Source organism: Camelina sativa, chromosome 7 (genome assembly GCF_000633955.1).
Source record: "Camelina sativa cultivar DH55 chromosome 7, Cs, whole genome shotgun sequence".
Lineage (NCBI taxonomy): Eukaryota > Viridiplantae > Streptophyta > Magnoliopsida > Brassicales > Brassicaceae > Camelina > Camelina sativa.
Window position 1 is genome coordinate 10,536,875 of NC_025691.1, and position 19,322 is coordinate 10,556,196.

Sequence of the window (19,322 nt, forward strand, 5' to 3'; positions counted from 1 at the left end):
ATCTTCAGCCAGTTTTGGTATTGGTACCCGCTAATTTATTTCATATGCTTGGCGTTCTCACCAACCGCGTTCATTGGTTTGAACTACGATCTCAAATTCCCAAAGTTTGAATTCATGTCGCTCGCAAAACCATCTTTGTTTGAGTATCCAAAACGAACTGCGGTTGTTACCTCCAACACCGCCGCAAAATTACCAATTGCCCTGCTTTCAACCGCGGTGAAGGCTATTAAATCTAGGGATATAAACAAGACTGAAGCAGAGCAGAAGATTATCGCTGAAAAAGCAGCCAGTGCTGAAAAGTCTTTCAATGAAAGTGGAGCTGGAAAAGGCAAGTCATCAATTGAGAAGGTAACAGACACTATGCAGGTATAAGCAATCAAACTATTAACATCATCTAAACGCCAATGCAAGATCACCAATCTGCACCTGCTGTCTTATGTTATGAATAGTATCTGTCTTGAGTCTTGATTATAAGTAGACTCTTACGATAGATTATGCATGTACTGGCAGGCTGATAGCGCAGCAACGGTGGAGAAGAAGGCTGAGTCAGAAGCAATGTTTGAGATTCTATGCAACCCGACTCGGGTAGTCCCTGCACAAGACAAATACATAAAGTTTATGGAGAGCAGCAGATACGAACCGGTGAAGCTAGCTCCATCAGGGTTCTTCCTTCTAAAGGACTTGCATCCGCCGTATCCCAAGGTTCTCTTTATGACCACCGACACACCTACTTCAACGGCTGTCAAGCAAGGATCGACGCCAGTCTGAATACACATCATGGTTTTGTTTTGATTAGTGGGTAATTGTTGGTTTTTTTTGGTTAACATGGAACAGTTTGGAGATGTGGAATTTACTACAGTTCAAGATGGTGAAGGTAAAATACTTGACACTATAGAATAGAACACTGCTGAGCATGTTGCCTAAACCTCAAAAAGTATTATTGGCTACATAAAGTAGAGTACATCTAGTAATCACAGTCCTTTTTGTTGTCTAAGACTTCGATCTCAGAGAGGTNATCTTCAGCCAGTTTTGGTATTGGTACCCGCTAATTTATTTCATATGCTTGGCGTTCTCACCAACCGCGTTCATTGGTTTGAACTACGATCTCAAATTCCCAAAGTTTGAATTCATGTCGCTCGCAAAACCATCTTTGTTTGAGTATCCAAAACGAACTGCGGTTGTTACCTCCAACACCGCCGCAAAATTACCAATTGCCCTGCTTTCAACCGCGGTGAAGGCTATTAAATCTAGGGATATAAACAAGACTGAAGCAGAGCAGAAGATTATCGCTGAAAAAGCAGCCAGTGCTGAAAAGTCTTTCAATGAAAGTGGAGCTGGAAAAGGCAAGTCATCAATTGAGAAGGTAACAGACACTATGCAGGTATAAGCAATCAAACTATTAACATCATCTAAACGCCAATGCAAGATCACCAATCTGCACCTGCTGTCTTATGTTATGAATAGTATCTGTCTTGAGTCTTGATTATAAGTAGACTCTTACGATAGATTATGCATGTACTGGCAGGCTGATAGCGCAGCAACGGTGGAGAAGAAGGCTGAGTCAGAAGCAATGTTTGAGATTCTATGCAACCCGACTCGGGTAGTCCCTGCACAAGACAAATACATAAAGTTTATGGAGAGCAGCAGATACGAACCGGTGAAGCTAGCTCCATCAGGGTTCTTCCTTCTAAAGGACTTGCATCCGCCGTATCCCAAGGTTCTCTTTATGACCACCGACACACCTACTTCAACGGCTGTCAAGCAAGGATCGACGCCAGTCTGAATACACATCATGGTTTTGTTTTGATTAGTGGGTAATTGTTGGTTTTTTTTGGTTAACATGGAACAGTTTGGAGATGTGGAATTTACTACAGTTCAAGATGGTGAAGGTAAAATACTTGACACTACAGATAAACCTCAAAAAGTACTATTGGCTACATAAAGTAGATTACATCTAGTAATCACAGTCCTTTTTGTTGTCCAAGACTTCGATCTCAGAGAGGTTTGTTCCGTACCAAAACTTGGTAAGGTCACTTCCTGTCATTTCTCATCGGATGGGAAATTCTTGGCGAGCGCTGGACATGATAGGGAGGTACATCATCTGTTGTTAATCTTTGAGAAAGGAACATAGATTTTTCTTTCATCTGTTTATAAACTCGCAATGACATAACGACTAAAGATCATCTGGGTAACTATAAGATCTTGTTTGTTAAAGAGCAGATAAAGTGGATGCTTATTTCTTATTGTTGCTAGGTGTTCATCTGGAACATGGAAACAGGTCACGCTGAGACCACTCCTGACGTACATGCGGATATTATCACTGATGTTCGCTTCAGATCCAATTCAACTCTACTTGCAACAGCATCAATCGACCAAACTATAAAATTCTGGGATGCTTCTAAGGTAAAATATTTATGTCTTGTATTTTCATTGCATTCGGTTTTCTTTTGAGACTAACTGCAATGAATCTGTGCAGCATGGTTATAATTACTGCCTACGAATGGCTGGTCATAGAGCTCCGGTGATGTCCCTTGACTATCACCCTAAGAAAACCGAGTTGCTTTGCTCTTGTGATAGCAGCGGTGGAATCCGCTACTGGAACACCGATACATATTCTTCTCTTGATACTTTTAAGGCAAGCTTCACAACTTTCTCTTACCACTCTCCACCATTGAACTCTGTTTTCCAATCTTTTATACTTTCCGAGCAGGAGGAAAAAGGGTCTATTACGCAGGTCCGGTTCGAGCCACAAGATGGAAAATATCTTGCTACAGCTGTAGAAGAATTCGTGTCAATTGTGGATGTTGCTACACATAAATTGCTTTCGCAGTTAGAGGTATAAGATTTGTTGCTTGAAGTCTTTTTCAGTATAAGAAAGAGATTCACAGTATAATCTCTTACTAATCCTAATGTGTTTTTATAATTTGATGACACGAGTGTTCTTCTATCTATTAAATGTCTCGTGGATTTTTGATAGAGACATGACACCAATGTACTATCTATTTCCTGGGACACAACTGGGAAGTATTTAGCATCTGTCACCGTAGACTCTGTACACGTGTCGACATTAGGCACAGAAGATAAAATCTCCGAGTTAAGTTGCGATGATGGAAACAAGTTCTTCTCTTGTGTTTTTCACCCTATCTCATTCCCGAACTCTTGATCATCGGTGGCTACAAGGTAAATTTTATTTCTCTATGTTTACATGATTCATCAAGTATTATATATATCTGATCGAATCATATGTGAACTCTTTGTTTCTGACCCAAAGCTCAAAATGTAGTTTTTATCACAAGGCATCTAACCAAATCTAGTGACAGTCTTTGAAGGTATGGGACTGGGTTACTGGCAAAATCATGTATATACCGGCGGCTCACGAAGACCTCATCCCAGCTCTCGCGGACTCGCCTTCAAGGGGAATAGTTGCGTTTGGTAGCTACGACGACTCCATAAAGATTTGGAAGTAAACAAACAGAATCAATCTTATAAGATAGATATTTGATCATACAAGCAGTAAACAGTGTACAGTATAGAGTACGAACAGTCGAACATATATACTAGTGAGGTGTGAGACTATTGTATATAGAATCCGTACGTAAATGGTGTGCATTTTTTTTCTCATTGTTTAAACTTTCCACAGACAGGCAAAAAATTTAGTATACATAATCTGTCCCTAGATAATCGCTTCTATTTTAGAATTTTAGAGAGTAGGGGAAGGCGGGAAGCTAGCCCCACAATTACTCTCATCAAGTAAATTTTGTCATCTCTAATCGGTTTGTTATACTAATATACTTAGACCTACATTTTTTTATTGGTTGCATGTCGTTTTAAATTTAACACCTTGCCACTTTTGAATTTTAACTGGTGACTTCCCTCACTTTGAAACTTGTTTGGGAAAACTTGGTCGTTAAATTCCTGAGAAGCCTGTCACGTTTAAATATTTAGGTTTAGTTTTCTTTTGAGGGTTCGGATTCCGATTTGCTTCAGGTAATTTGAAATTTTGGTTCATGAATAGTGGTTNCACCCTAGCATTCCCGAACTCTTGATCATCGGTGGCTACAAGGTAAATTATATTTATCTATCTTTACATGATTCATCGCGTATTATATATATCTGATCGAATCATATGTGAACTCTTTGTTTCTGACCCAAAGCTCAAAATGTAGTTTTTATCACAAGGCATCTAACCAAATCTAGTGACAGTCTTTGAAGGTATGGGACTGGGTTACTGGCAAAATCATGTATATACCGGCGGCTCACGAAGACCTCATCCCAGCTCTCGCGGACTCGCCTTCAAGGGGAATAGTTGCGTCTGGTAGCTACGACGACTCCATAAAGATTTGGAAGTAAACAAACAGAATCAATCTTATAAGATAGATATTTGATCATACAAGCAGTAAACAGTGTACAGTATAGAGTACGAACAGTCGAACATATATACTAGTGAGGTGTGAGACTATTGTATATAGAATCCGTACGTAAATGGTGTGCATTTTTTTTCTCATTGTTTAAACTTTCCACAGACAGGCAAAAAATTTAGTATACATAATCTGTCCCTAGATAATCGCTTCTATTTTAGAATTTTAGAGAGTAGGGGAAGGCGGGAAGCTAGCCCCACAATTACTCTCATCAAGTAAATTTTGTCATCTCTAATCGGTTTGTTATACTAATATACTTAGACCTACATTTTTTTATTGGTTGCATGTCGTTTTAAATTTAACACCTTGCCACTTTTGAATTTTAACTGGTGACTTCCCTCACTTTGAAACTTGTTTGGGAAAACTTGGTCGTTAAATTCCTGAGAAGCCTGTCACGTTTAAATATTTAGGTTTAGTTTTCTTTTGAGGGTTCGGATTCCGATTTGCTTCAGGTAATTTGAAATTTTGGTTCATGAATAGTGGTTTCTAAACAAAAACCGAAATTTACTATGGACAACTTGTTACATGTTCCTCCGGTTCGAATTTGGAATTATGTTAAATAGAATATTTAGTTTTATTTTATTTTCTCGGTTAGGTTAGGCTAGGTTAGGTTAGAAAATGTAATCTCAGCCGTCAATACAGTATAAATATAGCTCCTTGACTCTCAAATCGATTCACGTCCTACATTTCTCTCTTCTCTAACGTCTAAGTTAAGGTACACAAAGCTGTGTTTTTTTTTCTTTCTCTTCTGCTTCTTTGGTTTGTCTCTGATCTGTACTAATTTCATGTGACTAGCACATGTGTATTGTTTGGTGTTGAATCTAGAATTCACACAATAAATTTGTTTGAGTGGGGAACAAATTCACTTGAGATCTCTCTTTAAAAATTGGATTAAAGCTAGAAAATAAAGAGGGTTATGATCTCTTGAAGAAGAGGTTAGGGTTTTTGTATTAATTGCTGGATGTCTACAATGAAGGAGCTTCCCCCTCTTTATATTTTCTCTAGATTACAAAACAATATTAACTTTCCCTATCATTCGAAATAAAATAAGGAAAGTTGTTTTTTCTCTTCAAATCGGCCACCAGGCGAATTGGAAAGTCGGCTTATCTTCGGACTGGGCTGCCTTCTTCCGAACAGGCCTCAAATAAACATTAAGTGGATATTAACCGGATTTCCGGTTAATCAATTGAATTGTCTTTCCGGTTTAGATCGGTATGTTGGGGATGCTAAATCCCGCACCAAAATCTGGGATTTTGATTGTGATTGGAAGTGATAGCCCTCGGATACTACATAATAAAAATCAAGGATGGAATCTCAAAGCAGCTCTGTTACTGGAAACCTTTTATTTGGTTTCTGGTTTTGAAACACTCTTATTGAGCTTGAGATTTGGCATTGTAATGATATGCCATAGGCCTTTGAGCGAGGGAACACTTATCATATATCAGAATTCAAGAAAGTGTCTTGTGTGCCAAGTCTCATAGTTACTCTGCAAGTATTTTCTTTGTTTCATCTTCAAAATTGGTTGTTGATTCATACATGATTTTTCAGTGTTTCTTACATACATATAAAGTATGACTCACAGAAAGTTTGTGCATCCAAGACATGGTTCATTGGGTTTCCTTCCAAGGAAAAGGGCTAACAGACAACGTGGCAAAGGTAGTTAGATCTTAAGAGTTTGCCATATGGCTTTTATAGTCTCATCTGACAAGCCTAGTTCGTTCTTCCAGTGAAGGTCTTCCCTAAGGATGATCCTACTAAGCCTTGCAGATTCACTTCCTTTTTGGGATATAAAGCTGGGATGACTCAGATTGTGAGAGAAATTGAAATGCCAGGAGCAAGTGTGCTAGCTATCTCACTCTCTTTCTCTTTTTGATTCAATATGAATACAAGTGTTTTGTGCTGATCTTTGTAAACTGACACTACCAGTACCAGGGTTCCACAATAAGGAAACATGTGAAGCTGTCACTGTGATTGAGACACCTCCAATGGTTGTGGTTGGTGTGGTTGGGTACGTGAAGACACTCTGTGGTTTTCGCACTCTAGACACTGTGTGGGCTCAGCATTTGAGTGAAGATGTAAAGAGGAGGTTCTACAAGAACTGGGCCAAGTCTAAGAAGAAGGCTTTCACGAAGTACTCAATGAAACATGAAACCGAAGAAGGTAAAAAAGACATTCAAAGAATATTCCTCTTTTGATTTAAAACAAAAATATTAAAAGTGGCGCTGACGTGGCTTGCGAAAAAAGGGAGATCTAGGGTTTTTGGCTTTTCACGCAAGTTTGATGGCGCCGTCGGCCTCTCCTCCCGTTGGAGAGAGTCCGGTGATGGTGAACGGTGGTATTGCTTCTACTATGGAAGGTGTTGTTTCCTCTCCGGTTGTTGGGGATTCACATGATGTGGTATTGAACGTTTCTTGAGAAGGTGTATCGACTCAGGAGGTTTTGAAAAGTCAGGATGTATCGGAGAAGCTAACAGGGGAGAAGAGATCTTATGCGAATGCCGCTCGAAAGCATGTTTTCACTCGGCAGAAGTTTGAGGCAGTGGAGGTTGATGGTCAGCAGAAGGTGGTTGTGCCTAAAGAGGTTTTTGCAGGAGCAAAACCTCTCTGGGAGGATTTCCTTATTGGTAAGTTCTTGAGTGCTAAAGCACCGCAGGTGGGGAAGATCCACATGATTGTCAACAAAATTTGGCGTCTGGGGGATAAAACCTCCATGATTGATGTTTATGAGGTTAGTGATGTCGTAGTGAAGTTTCGGATCCGTAGTGACAGTATGAGACGTAGGATCTTAAATAGGGGAATGTGGAATATCATGGACATTCCGATGGTGGTCTCTAAATGGTCTCCTTTTGAGGAAGAAACGCAACCAGCTATGAAGACGATACCCCTTTGGGTTATCTTACGTGACGTGCCACCTACAATGTTTACTGACAAAGGTATTGAATTCTTGGCCAGTGCAGTGGGTAAGCCGACTAGATTACACCCTAAAACAGAGCTCTGCACCAGTTTTGACGAAGCTCAAGTCATGGTGGAAGCTGATTTAACAAAAGATCTACCACGAGAATTTGTTTTCACGGGGGAAGAGGAAGGAGAACTTGATGTCGTGATCAAATATTCCTATCCATGGCTGCCACCTAAGTGTAGTGCCTGTCATAAATGGGGTCATTTACAGACCTCCTGTCTAGCTACCCCTCCAACAGGTTTGATGGTGGAGACTGTTCCGCCTCCAGCTGAGAATCTTGTGACAGAGGACTTGCCAGTGGTTCCTCTCTCGGGTGTGGTAACTACCGAGGCAGGGGTGAATCAGGAGATTGGTTCACACTCCTCAGGTGGGCGTTCTAATGAGGAAGTGAATAACTAAGAGGCTTCGACTACACCTAAATCGGCTTGTAGTCCGGGGAAAATTCTACTGCAACCCTTCAGTTTGGTGAAGTTTCTCTTTTATCGAATCCTTTTTCTGCTCTAAGTGATCGAGATGACAAAGGGGAGGATGAGTCTGCCAAAGGTCCCAATAAGGAGGATACAGAGAAAGTTGACGAGAGTAGTGAGAAAGTTGATGCAGAGGATAATATAGAGGCTTCAGGCGGTTCGGAAATCTCCCTGCAGTCTAGTCTGCCTCCGGGTCCTGTGCAGCAGCAACAACAGTTGAGACCGTTTCTTCCACGTGAATCAAAGATGGCTCATAAAGTTATTTCGATACCACCTTCCCAGTCAGCTCGGGTCAAGCCTACGTATCAGCGCCTACATCAATCATCCAAACAACATTAATGTCCGGATTCTTCTGGAATGTATGCGGATTAAATGCATCTTCAAAACATTCAGTTATTAAGAAATGGGTTACAGAGCAGAAGCTTCAGTTTGGTTATCTTCTGGAAACCAGAGTTAAGGAGCGTAAGGATAAACGGTTTGGAGCTAAGTTGTTTAAGGGGTGGTCTATTTTGACAAACTATGAGCATAACTCGCAGGGTCGTATCTGGGTGGTTTGGCGAGATACTGTGAGGCTCAGTCCTTTTTATAAGAGTGAGCAGTGGCTCACTTGCTCGGTCAAGTTGGAGGATCAAGACTCTGAGTTATTTTGCTTTTTGTCTATGGTCTAAATACGGTGGAGGAGAGGCAGAGCTTGTGGGATGATTTGAGATCACATAAGGACTCTCCCATTATGAAAGACAAGCCATGGCTTATTTTTGGAGATTTTAACGAAACATTGGTAATAGAGGAACATTCTCGAGGGGAGGAGGGTCCAGGGGTCACTGGGGGAATGCGTGATTTCCAGTCAGCGAAGAATTATTGCTCACTCACTGATTTACCTGCTCAAGGTCCTCTGTTTACATGGTGTAACAAGAGGGATGATGATTTAATTTCTAAAAAGCTGGATCGAGTCTTGATGAATGAGGCATGGCATGATACTTATCCGCAGTCGTATAACATCTTTGAGGCTGGAGGGTGCTCTGATCACTCTAGGTGTCGGATTCACCTTAGTGTTAATATTGATGCTCTAGTAATCCGACGCAAACCGTTTAAGTTCGTCAATGCGATGGTTGGTATGGATGAATTTAAACCATTAGTACAAAATTTCTGGCAGGAAATAGAGCCTATACACATGTCGACTTCATCACTTTATCGTTTTTCAAAAAAGCTAAAGGCTCTCAAACCAAAGCTGTGATCATTGGCTAGAGGGCAGCTTGACCATTTGGTCGCCAAGGCAAAGGAGGCTTATGAGATTCTCTGTCAAAAACAAGAGTTCAACCTTACCAATCCGTCTGCAGCCGCTATGGCTGCTGAAGCGGAAGCTTATACGAGATGGAGTACTGTTGCTAATCTAGAAGAGAGATATCTGAAACAGAAGGCAAAGCTCCATTGGCTGAAGATTGGAGATAAAAACAACAAAACGTTCCACAGAGCGGTTAAGACTTGTGAGGCACAAAACTTTATACGTGAGATACAAACTCCAGATGGTCGTGTTGTATCGGATGCAAAGGAGATTCAGCAGGAAGCTGTACGACATTTTCAAACGTTTCTCTGTTTTCAATCTCCTGATTATCAGGGTTTTACAGTTGAGGAACTTCAGGCATTGTTACCTTCTCGATGTACCGAGGCTGATGGTGAGAAGCTCACTCGTATAGTTTCTGCAGAGGAGATTAAGAAAGTTTTATTCTCTATGGCGAATGATAAGTCACCAGGGTCGGATGGTTATACATGTGAATTCTTTAAGGCGGTCTGGGATCTAGTGGGGGTGGAGTTTGTTATTGCGGTTCAATCTTTCTTTGTAAAAGGTTTCCTCCCTAAGGGAGCCAATGCAACTATCCTTGCTCTTATACCTAAGCGGCTTGATTCTCGTGAGATGAAGGACTACCATCCAATCTCTTGTTGCAATGTGATATACAAAGTCATCTCTAAGATCTTAGCTAACAGATTAAAGGTGGTGTTACCGGATCTTGTTGCCGCAAACCAGTATGCATTTGTTAAAAACCGGCTTCTGATCGAAAACGTGTTGCTTGCAACGAAATTGGTTAAGGATTACCACAAGGAGTCTATTTCTCCCAGATGTGCATTTAAAATCGATATTGCTAAAGCCTTTGACTCTGTTCAATGGCCTTTTCTCACCAATGTGCTCTCGGCTCTTGCTTTACCGCCACTGTTTATTCACTGGATCATGAAATGTGTCACCAGTGCCTCATTCTCGGTTCAGGTTAATGGGGAACTTGCGAGATATTTTCAAAGCACTTGTGGCCTGCGTCAGGGTTGTGCCCTCTCCCCCTATCTCTTCGTGTTAAGCATGGAAGTTCTGTCTCGCATGCTTGACTTATCGGCAAGTTTGAAACAGTTTGGTTTCCACCCGCACTGTAAGTCTCTCGGTGTTACTCATTTGTGCTTTGCGGATGACATTATGGTCTTCTCGGATGGTTCTCTATCGTCTGTTGAAGGCATTGTTGGGGTTTTTAACAAGTTTGCTCGGTTCTCGGGTTTGAATGTCAGTATGGAGAAGTCTACTATATTCATTGTAGGAGTGTCGGAAGAGGATCTTCGTTTGATATTCAGTTTTGCGATTGGACTATTGTCGGTGAGATACTTGGGCTTCCCTTTGGTCACTAAGCGGTTTACTTCCTCCGACTATGCGCCATTGATTGAGCAGATTAAGACTAGAATCGGATCCTGGACTGCTTGCTATCTTTCCTTTGCAGGTCGCCTTAATTTGATCCATTCGGTGTTATGGAGCATCTGCAGCTTTTGGATGTCAGCTTTTCGGTTACCAAAACAGTGTTTAATGGAGATTAACAAGATCTGTTCGGAGTTTCTCTGGTCAGGACCCAATTTAAATTCTAACAAAGCTAAATTATCTTGGGAGGATGTTTGTAAGCCTAAGCGGGAAGGTGGTTTGGGCCTACGATCATTACGAGATGTGAATGACGTAAGCTGTCTGAAACTGATATGGTGGATTGTATCTTCAAGTGAGTCTTTGTGGGTTAAATGAGTTCGTAACACATTATTAAAGAAGGGGACTTTCTGGTCTATCAAACCGACTGCTTTGGGCTCGTGGATGTGGAGAAAGCTCCTAAAATATCGAGACCTTGCAAAGCAATTCTGCAAAATGGAAGTGCATAATGGTCTAACATACTTCCTTTTGGTTCGATGAATGGTTTACCTTGGGACGACTCGTGGATGTGGGAGGAGATCAAGGTTTCATATCAATGGGTATTAGTAAGCATATGACTGTTGCGGAGGCGTGGGGAAGACGTCATCCCCGGCGGCACAGACAAGCTCATTTCAACTTAATGGAAGCGGAGTTGCAGCTGAAACAGGATATGAGCAATCCTAGGGCGGATGCAATGCTTTGGAAATCTGCAAATGGTCAATTTACAACACAATTCTCTACCAAAGATACATGGAATCAGATATGACCGCCTAACGCGGAGGTAGCTTGGCACCCAAGCGTCTGGTTCACTCACTCAACGCCGCGGTTCGCCTTCTGGACATGGCTGGCTATTCGCAAGAGATTGTCTACTGGGGATAGAATGATCCAATGGAGAAGGGGTTTGCAAGGAACTTGTCTTCTCTGTAATAGCGCCACTGAACCGAGAGACCATTTGGTTTTTGCCTGCAGTTTTAGTTCAGAGGTGTGGAAGGCTTCTGCTCGGAAAATTTACAAGGCTAAGTTTTCAACCGCGTGGCACTCGATCCTCTCCTCTGCTTGTGATAACTGGGATACTCAGGTTCAGGGTTTCCTAGTTCGCTCTGTTCTGCAAACGTCAGTCTATTGCCTCTGGCAAGAATGCAATGGACGGGCACATGGTGAGCCTCACCACCCTGTTTCTTACTTCATTCATATGATTGATAGACACATGCGTGATCAACTGCTAGCTATTGGCCTTACGGGAGATCGGCGTTTCGATGATGGGTTACAACTTTGGTTTGGCACAAGAGTTTAAGCTCTAAAGCTTTTTCTTCTATGATTCTGTTTAAAAAACATTTCAACCCTATGATGCACTTGATGTAACAAAGCTATTTTTCTTTTGAATATAATTTAACATTAAATTCAAAAAAAAAAAAGAAGACATTCAAAGTCAGTTGGAGAGGATGAAGAAGTATTGCACTGTCATAAGAGTTCTTGCTCACAATCAGGTATTCCATCATTCTCTAATTGTAGGGGCTAGCTCGTTTTATCTTTGTTCCTAATTCATTTGTTTGGATGTTCATTAGATAAGGAAGAAGAAAGGGCTGAAGCAGAAGAAGGCTCATCTGAGTAAGATTCAAATCAATGGTGGAGATGTAGCTAAGAAGTTTGACTACGCCTACAGCTTCATGGAGAAGCAAGTCCATGTAGATGATGTCTTCTCAAAAGATGAGATGATTGATATAATTGGTGGTACCGAAGGAAAAGGTTATGAAGGTGTTGTTACAAGGTGGGGTGTGACCCGACTTCCAAGGAAGACTCATTGTGGTCTTCGCAAGATGGCTTGTATAGGTGCTTGGCATCCAGCTAGATCCGGGCCAAACGGATACCACCACCGTACTGAGGTAAACAAGAAAGTTTTCCGAATTGGGAAGGTTGACCAAGAGACTCATTTAGCAATGACTGAGCTTGACAGAACTGAGAAAAAAAATCACACCAGTGGGAGGATACCCGCATTATGGTGTAGTGAAAGAAGACTATTTGATGATCAAGGGATGTTGCATGGGGCCAAAGAAGCGGGTGTTGACTCTAAGATCGACATTGGTGAATCAGACGTCAAGGGTTCCTTTGAAGGATATCAAGCTCAAGTTCATGGATACGTCTCCCAAATTTTCGTGCCGTCGTTTCCAAACTACTTAGGAGAAGGCCAAGTTCAATGGCCTAATCAAAGCTTAGATTATTTTATAATTCAATCATTCCTATATATTAGAGCAATGTTTTCGTTTCTGAGTATTATTATTGATTTCCATATATGGTTTCTATTTTCTTGTTGACCATTTTGGTTATAACGTTCTTGGTAAAAGCTTAAGCACAATTTCACGTCCATGGCGAACTCATGAAACCATATTTAGCCAAGTTTTCTATAATAATGGGAGACAAAATTATGAAATGCACAACACTTATTTTGAAACTGTAGTAATTATACAAGCGACTCAGACTCATAATTGGATTGATGTTCAGTCTAAAGATTAGTTATATAGTTCTTCGATTTGAATTCACATTGAACGTACAGAAGCGTAATTTTTTTTTTTTTTTTTGTCGTCTGATAGAACAAAATATGAGAGTTTGGAAACAAAATACAAGAGCCAACAAAAACACAAAGACCACACTTGATACTGAGGTCAATCGACCCTCCAAGCGGAAACGTAAAATAAACTAATTACCCCGACGACAGCAACCATCAATTGCTCCCTTCATTGTCTCGGCTTACTTGATCATGCAGCCAGGCCGGTCCACCCAGCGACAAATATGATTGAAACCTACCCTCGCTCGTCACACTCTGGGCTATAGCCACTGCAACTTTATTCGCTGATCCAGTAACATGATGGCACTCCCAATAATCAAAATGTAAACAGAGCTGTTTGATATCCTGCAGCAAGGCATCATAGCGTGGCCACTCTCCCGGGTTATTAATAGCCGCAATTGCTGCAGCATTATCCATCACCATTTCAACTCGAGGAATCTGCAGTATCTGCAATGCCTCCAACGCCCATCGTGAAGCCCGTAAGCACGCTAAGGTCTCAGTATCCGTCCTTTCTAAAGCCGTTCTCGCATGGTAAAGAACTTGGCCTTGATTATCTCTAGCGATCCACGCTCCTCCAACTGAGTCGGAGTTCTTCCGCCAAGATGCGGCTACATTACACTTAATGACTCCGGTCATAGGCTTCCTCCATGTAACCTCAAGGCATTGCTGCCGAACTCCTTGGCTTTGATCTAGCCTGTTATCCAAGGATTGAGCCGCAAACCAGTGTGACGAGTGCATGAATGCTTTATCCACCATCTCCCGGATATCCCCATGTTTCCCCTGGAATATCAACGTGTTCCTCCACTTCCATATTTCCCATAATAACCAGGGGATTGTTTGTGTTATCTCCGCCGGAATTCTCCCATCGTGCATTAAGGACAAAAGGTGTTCCCAGTTCTTTACCAAGTCATGAGCAGAGAAACCCGCAGCGTAATTAAATAACTAAAAAATCTAAGCGGTAACATAAACATTAACCACTGATTACTAAAAATCCAATAAATAGGAAAATTCAAACTGAAATAATTATGAAACATAATTACCTATTTACCATATGTAATGAAGCATGCACACATTTATCAAATCGGAGCTCAATAATATTGTCATCATAATAGCAAAAGTTATTCATCGTTATTGCTACCTAAGTTACGTAACTAACATTCCCTCTGTTCACTTTAAGTGATGATTTAGAAGAAAAAAAATTGTTCTATTATAAGTAATGTTTCAATTTTCAATAAAAAATTAATATATAATGTTTTCTAACCAATCATATTTTACATTATATTTTGCTATTGGTTGAATTTATTTAATCTTATTATATAAAGTTTAATGTCAAAGTTACTCATTAACAAGATCGTGACACGTATTACTTATATCGATAAGATGTGAAAATGTCAATTCTAAATTTACTAAAACATTAAAAAGAACTAAAAATGAAAAAGTAAAAATTTTAAACCTATTGTAAAAAGAAAATCTACTAACTATCAATATTTGTTTATTCTTTCTTTTTTAATAATTTAATTTGATTATGTGTTAGTATTTTAGATTTTAGTTATATTATTTAATTAAATTTGATTACTTATTAGAAATTCGTGATGATTTTAAAATATCTTTTTATATTATTTTGAATTTTTTTCTTTAGTTAAGGATATGTAAGATCAATATTTCTTCATTTTTTATTTTTTTCTGTTGTATTATTTTTAAATTGTTTTTTAGTTTATATTTTATATCTCTAAATTATCTAAGACTCATATATCATCGTACTTATAATTTTCAATTTTTATTTTTATTTTGTCAAATTAACTATCTTTTAATTTCTCAAATTTTATTGGATTGGTCATAAACTCACTACAATTGTGTAGATGTTTTTTTTATTATCAACAATAGTTTTTGAGTAAACAATTTTAATTTAAAGAAATATTTTATTGGTTATACAAACTGTCACAAACAAATTTTAGTGGTGAAAAGGAAATATCGTCAAATTGAAAGTAAATGAATAAAAATTGGTTTAATTTGTCCACTAAATCATTTTTATAGGTGGTGATAAAGATAAAACTTTAACAATAAAATATTTTTGGATGTAAGAACATGATTTTAGTGGTAAAACATATAGTAAAATTGTACGTGTATTATAATAAGATAACGTTTTGACGGGTTAAATCTATATAAAACATGAATAAGTTGCGGAACGTTTTTGAAATTTGATAATATTGGTCATTGGTTGACTAGATACTCCTCTGTTTGGTCCAGGATTTGACCTCCGTAATACTATTCGTAATGATCAATGTTGAAAAAAAGTTTTGGTGGGTGATAATATAGCTTTAGATTATTGTAATAATTGTAATAATAATTTTAAAATATAAAAATATAAATTAGTGTATTAAAGTAAAAACTTATTTCTAACTAAGAATATCTGGAAAATATATTTCATTTACACAAAAAATTAATTTCTTTTAAAATTTTATTATATACATTTTTAAACCTGCACATAAGCGGGTATTAGTCTAGTTAAATTATAAGTTTTCTTAATTAGTGTATAAAAATCTTAAAACATTACTTAAAATGAAATAGAGAGAGTATTAAAAAGGTTACTAAATTAAAGTCCAATAACCAATTTTAGGCGGTGCTTTTGTCTTCTCAACAATTTTAATTAAATCTTATTGTCTTCTCAATAATAGACAATAAGACAATAAAATTTTAATAAGAAATCTTAATTTAAAAATGAAATCTTAATATAAAAACTTTACTAAATTCAACAAAGTAAAGGCGGTGCTTTTGTCTGTTAATAAAAAGAAAAATACCAATAACCCATGTCCAATGGTTCTTTTTTTTTATGGCCAATATGGTTCTTTTTGTTGTTTCTTTCTTATGACACGAAGGGCCCATCTTACCACAATTATTAGTCTTAATAGTGTATGTTTAATTCGTAATAGTTTATGTTTAATTTAACTTTTATTGCTCATAATTCTAAATTGCTTGCTTGTTGTAAACATAAAAACGACAAAGATACCCACTAATGTAAAGTACATGAAACATCAAACTTCAAAGCAGTTTTTAGATTAAAAAAAAACACAAAGAATGGACAGTTTTAATGTTTTTAACAACTATATGGCATGGATTTTTTTTTTATTTAATTGATGAAAAGCGAGTTGTGAAAAGATGTAAAGGGAGAGTATAATATAGCTTTGTCTTCACATTTTGTCATGTTCCCCAAATTTGTGCAGAGTATTCACGAGACCTTATACGCCAAGACTAACTAAATTAATAAGGAAAATTTTGGTTATAACGCAATGGTTCGTCTTCTCAACATGCAACTAGGAAGAGTACGAGACCACATATCATTTGTCGAATTTCCCTTTTCAAACATATTTTTATTACAATGAGAAAAATATTTTATACAAACAAAGTCTCGTCTATATTTTTGCGATTCACTTAACACACCGCATCAAATTTTCTTGGTTACTAAGCGATTCTTTGATATTTCACATTCCTATTCGACCACTAATTCGTTCAAGACTCGAATAATTCTTTATCAGCAAAAAGAAGAATAACAATAAATGTGTAATTTCTTTAGACTTGGTATTAGCCTACGTAGGGGAATTAAATACTTAGAGTAAACACAAATTATATGAAAGAATTTCATGGACAAGTGTGAAGTTATCACTTTAAGAAGACAATGAAGGATCCAGGGACCAAAGATTATGTCTCCTCCTAATTAATCCCTAAGTACTATCATCATACAAATTAGAGTCTTGTTAGTATGTTTAATAATCCTTTGTTTTCTTCTATTATATTATATTTTCTTACAAATTAAATAAAAGTGATTATCGAGATAATCAAATTCTACCTTATGTTAATATTTTGGTTAATTTACCACGGATATTTACTCAAAATAACATGGATTTCAGACATTGTTTTAAGAAATATCATGTTTTTTTTGACAAACATGCTATTTTACATAAAATCACACACGAAAAAGATATCCTCATATTTACGTTGCCATCAAATAATGATAAGAAATTGGTTATCTAGGATATAAAGATGTATATAAATTTATATGCGTATGTATAACATCTCACCACAATATATTCTTCTATATATGTTCTGTTCTACGTTCTTGAAAAAAAAAAAAAACAGAGGAGCTATAAATATTAAGTGGAAGTATCTTAATTACTTTGATTTTTCTCATCTATGTTTCAATTTTGATCTCTTATTCTGTATGTTCTTACGCTAAAGGAAAACCTGAGTGTTGAAGCTGATGAACGAGTCAAGGTCGGAAAACACGATAAGAACATGGAGCATATACAAAACCAAGGATGCGTCCGGGCCATCGATGAATGCGATTTGGTTCGGGTTTGTGGCGACTGCAATATTAATTTTAATGTTCATCATATTGGCAATCCTGGAACATCTCTTCAGGTCCGATCATTCTTCTTATTACGATGGATCTGCTCAGTTTCAGAAACATGCTCAAACATCTTCTATGGTAAAAAATCTTTTATTTATTTTCATGTGCCTGTGCCTTATTCTTATTTATCAAAGATTTTATTTTCCTCAAAAGAATTGAAGGGCACCAAAAAGATTTTTAGTACTCTATATATGATCTTACTTTGATTGATTTATGCTTTAATGAAAAGAAAAAAGTAACATGTGTAAGTTTGTTTACAAACCCACAACATTGACGTCAAACGCCATGTTATTATAAAGTAATTGCATAACTAAAATGTGTAAAATGGCAGATTCCGGTTAGTACGTCAGATGTGTCCGTGGTAATGCCAGGAGAAAAGCTGACGTCGTACATAGCTCTTCCGGCGCCATTTCCTTGCCAGAGAGAAGGCATTCGCTGGCCTCCCCACCTCTAATATATTATACTCTCTCTTAGCTTAGTCGTTGTATCATAATTATTCTGACTTGTTTCGTTTAAGCTACATGATGTGAACTAATAAATATATGTTTATATAATTTTAGCAAAGATTTAAGAACAAAGACTGTTTAAGAATAACTCTCTTATTAGCTCAAAGAAAAAATAACTCAAAAACTTTAAGCTCTCTTACAATCTCTCAATCTTAATCTCTCCAAAACTATATTATATACTACAACCCAGCATCTCTTATATATATAAATCTCCATAGTATATTTTCCTAATCCTAATAGGAAAACTTCTTATTCTATTATATTTAGATATCTCCTAAATATAATCTCCAATTTCCATTTCTTGGTTAGCTTGATCTCCAAGCTTACTTCAAGCTTACACCAACAGTTTAGTTATTACAATATATGGTATCAGGCTATCAGCCGCCTCCACCCTTATTTTTTCTTTTCTCGTTTCCGGCTACATCATGTCAGCTGGTTAAAACACATCATCTCCCTTTAACATTAGTCCCGACAACCAAACTCTTCTGAATATCACCCAACTCATAAAGCGTAGTCGGTACTCCTACAAATTTTCTTATGTGGAGTCTCCAAGTGCATGCAGCATGCATGCCCTTCTCAGTGGTCATGCTCTCTCTTCGACCACATGACGGTTTGCAGATTATTCTGTCACCAATGATCACAGTGAATGGTATTTCAATTTCATATCCAGACTACACAATCTTAGGCCAAAACCCTCACTCTTTATAGGCATTCACAATCATTCAAGGCTAGCTCTTACACTCCAACCCTCTCACACATTTGTGCATGTCCTTTTTTTATATCTTTCACTTCAAAACGTCCATTAAAGAGGATTCTATTAGAATGATCATACACTTAGCTAAGAGGTAGATTCTCTCATAGGAAGTGGAATGATCGCACACAACAGTCCAAACACAACAACCGGCTGAAGAATTTAAAGGGGCATCAGAATAACCCTGAAAATGATGGGTTCTCACATTTTCAAAAGACTAAAATTATTGAAAAATTGTATAAGAATAAATTCAGTGATTAACAAGTATTCAATTCTCGTGAAATATATGATACAGTATATCATTTTGTATTCTTAAAAGTAAAAAAAAAAAAACAACACTGCGATTTAGACAAAATTATCAGAAATATTGATGCAAACTAGACATTGATCAGTTGGTTTAGACCATTCGTTGGTTGAGTAGCGGTTAAAGACCTTATATTGACAGAAATTGTTTAATTAGAGATAAAACATGCATGACGCTTGTTATGTCGTCTTTTTGGAAGTCCAATTGGTAGCTAGAACTTGGGAACCTTTTTGGCTTCTCCTGGAT

The 19,322-nt window shown here is 38.0% G+C and overlaps 2 protein-coding genes and 1 pseudogene across 2 annotated transcripts in view; all 3 read left to right on the plus strand.

The window, feature by feature from the left end:
- The window catches only part of LOC104700884 (26S proteasome non-ATPase regulatory subunit 1 homolog A-like), an 8,866-nt gene extending 6,478 nt beyond the window's left edge, over nt 1–2,388 (plus strand). The window contains exons 13-16 of the mRNA XM_010416489.2: nt 1,013–1,381; nt 1,526–1,889; nt 1,986–2,092; nt 2,254–2,388. Coding sequence (XP_010414791.1) covers nt 1,013–1,381; nt 1,526–1,783 — 627 coding nt within the window. The 3' untranslated portion in view covers nt 1,784–1,889; nt 1,986–2,092; nt 2,254–2,388. The remainder of the gene's footprint in view (nt 1–1,012; nt 1,382–1,525; nt 1,890–1,985; nt 2,093–2,253) is intronic.
- LOC104700885 lies at nt 5,990–12,761 on the plus strand (annotated as a pseudogene).
- On the plus strand, nt 16,847–18,093 carry LOC104700886. The gene is made up of 2 exons (XM_010416490.2): nt 16,847–17,593; nt 17,847–18,093. Exons 1-2 carry the CDS (start codon nt 17,366–17,368, stop codon nt 17,967–17,969), a joined length of 351 nt encoding a protein of 116 aa, XP_010414792.1. The 5' UTR covers nt 16,847–17,365; the 3' UTR covers nt 17,970–18,093.

Coding starts and splice junctions, on each gene's coding strand:
- LOC104700886 (XM_010416490.2), top strand. CDS start 17,366: ATGAACGAGTCAAGGTCGGAAAACACGATAAGAACATGGAGCATATAC. Junction 17,594..17,846: donor ATGCTCAAACATCTTCTATG/GTAAAAAATCTT, acceptor GTAAAATGGCAG/ATTCCGGTTAGTACGTCAGA.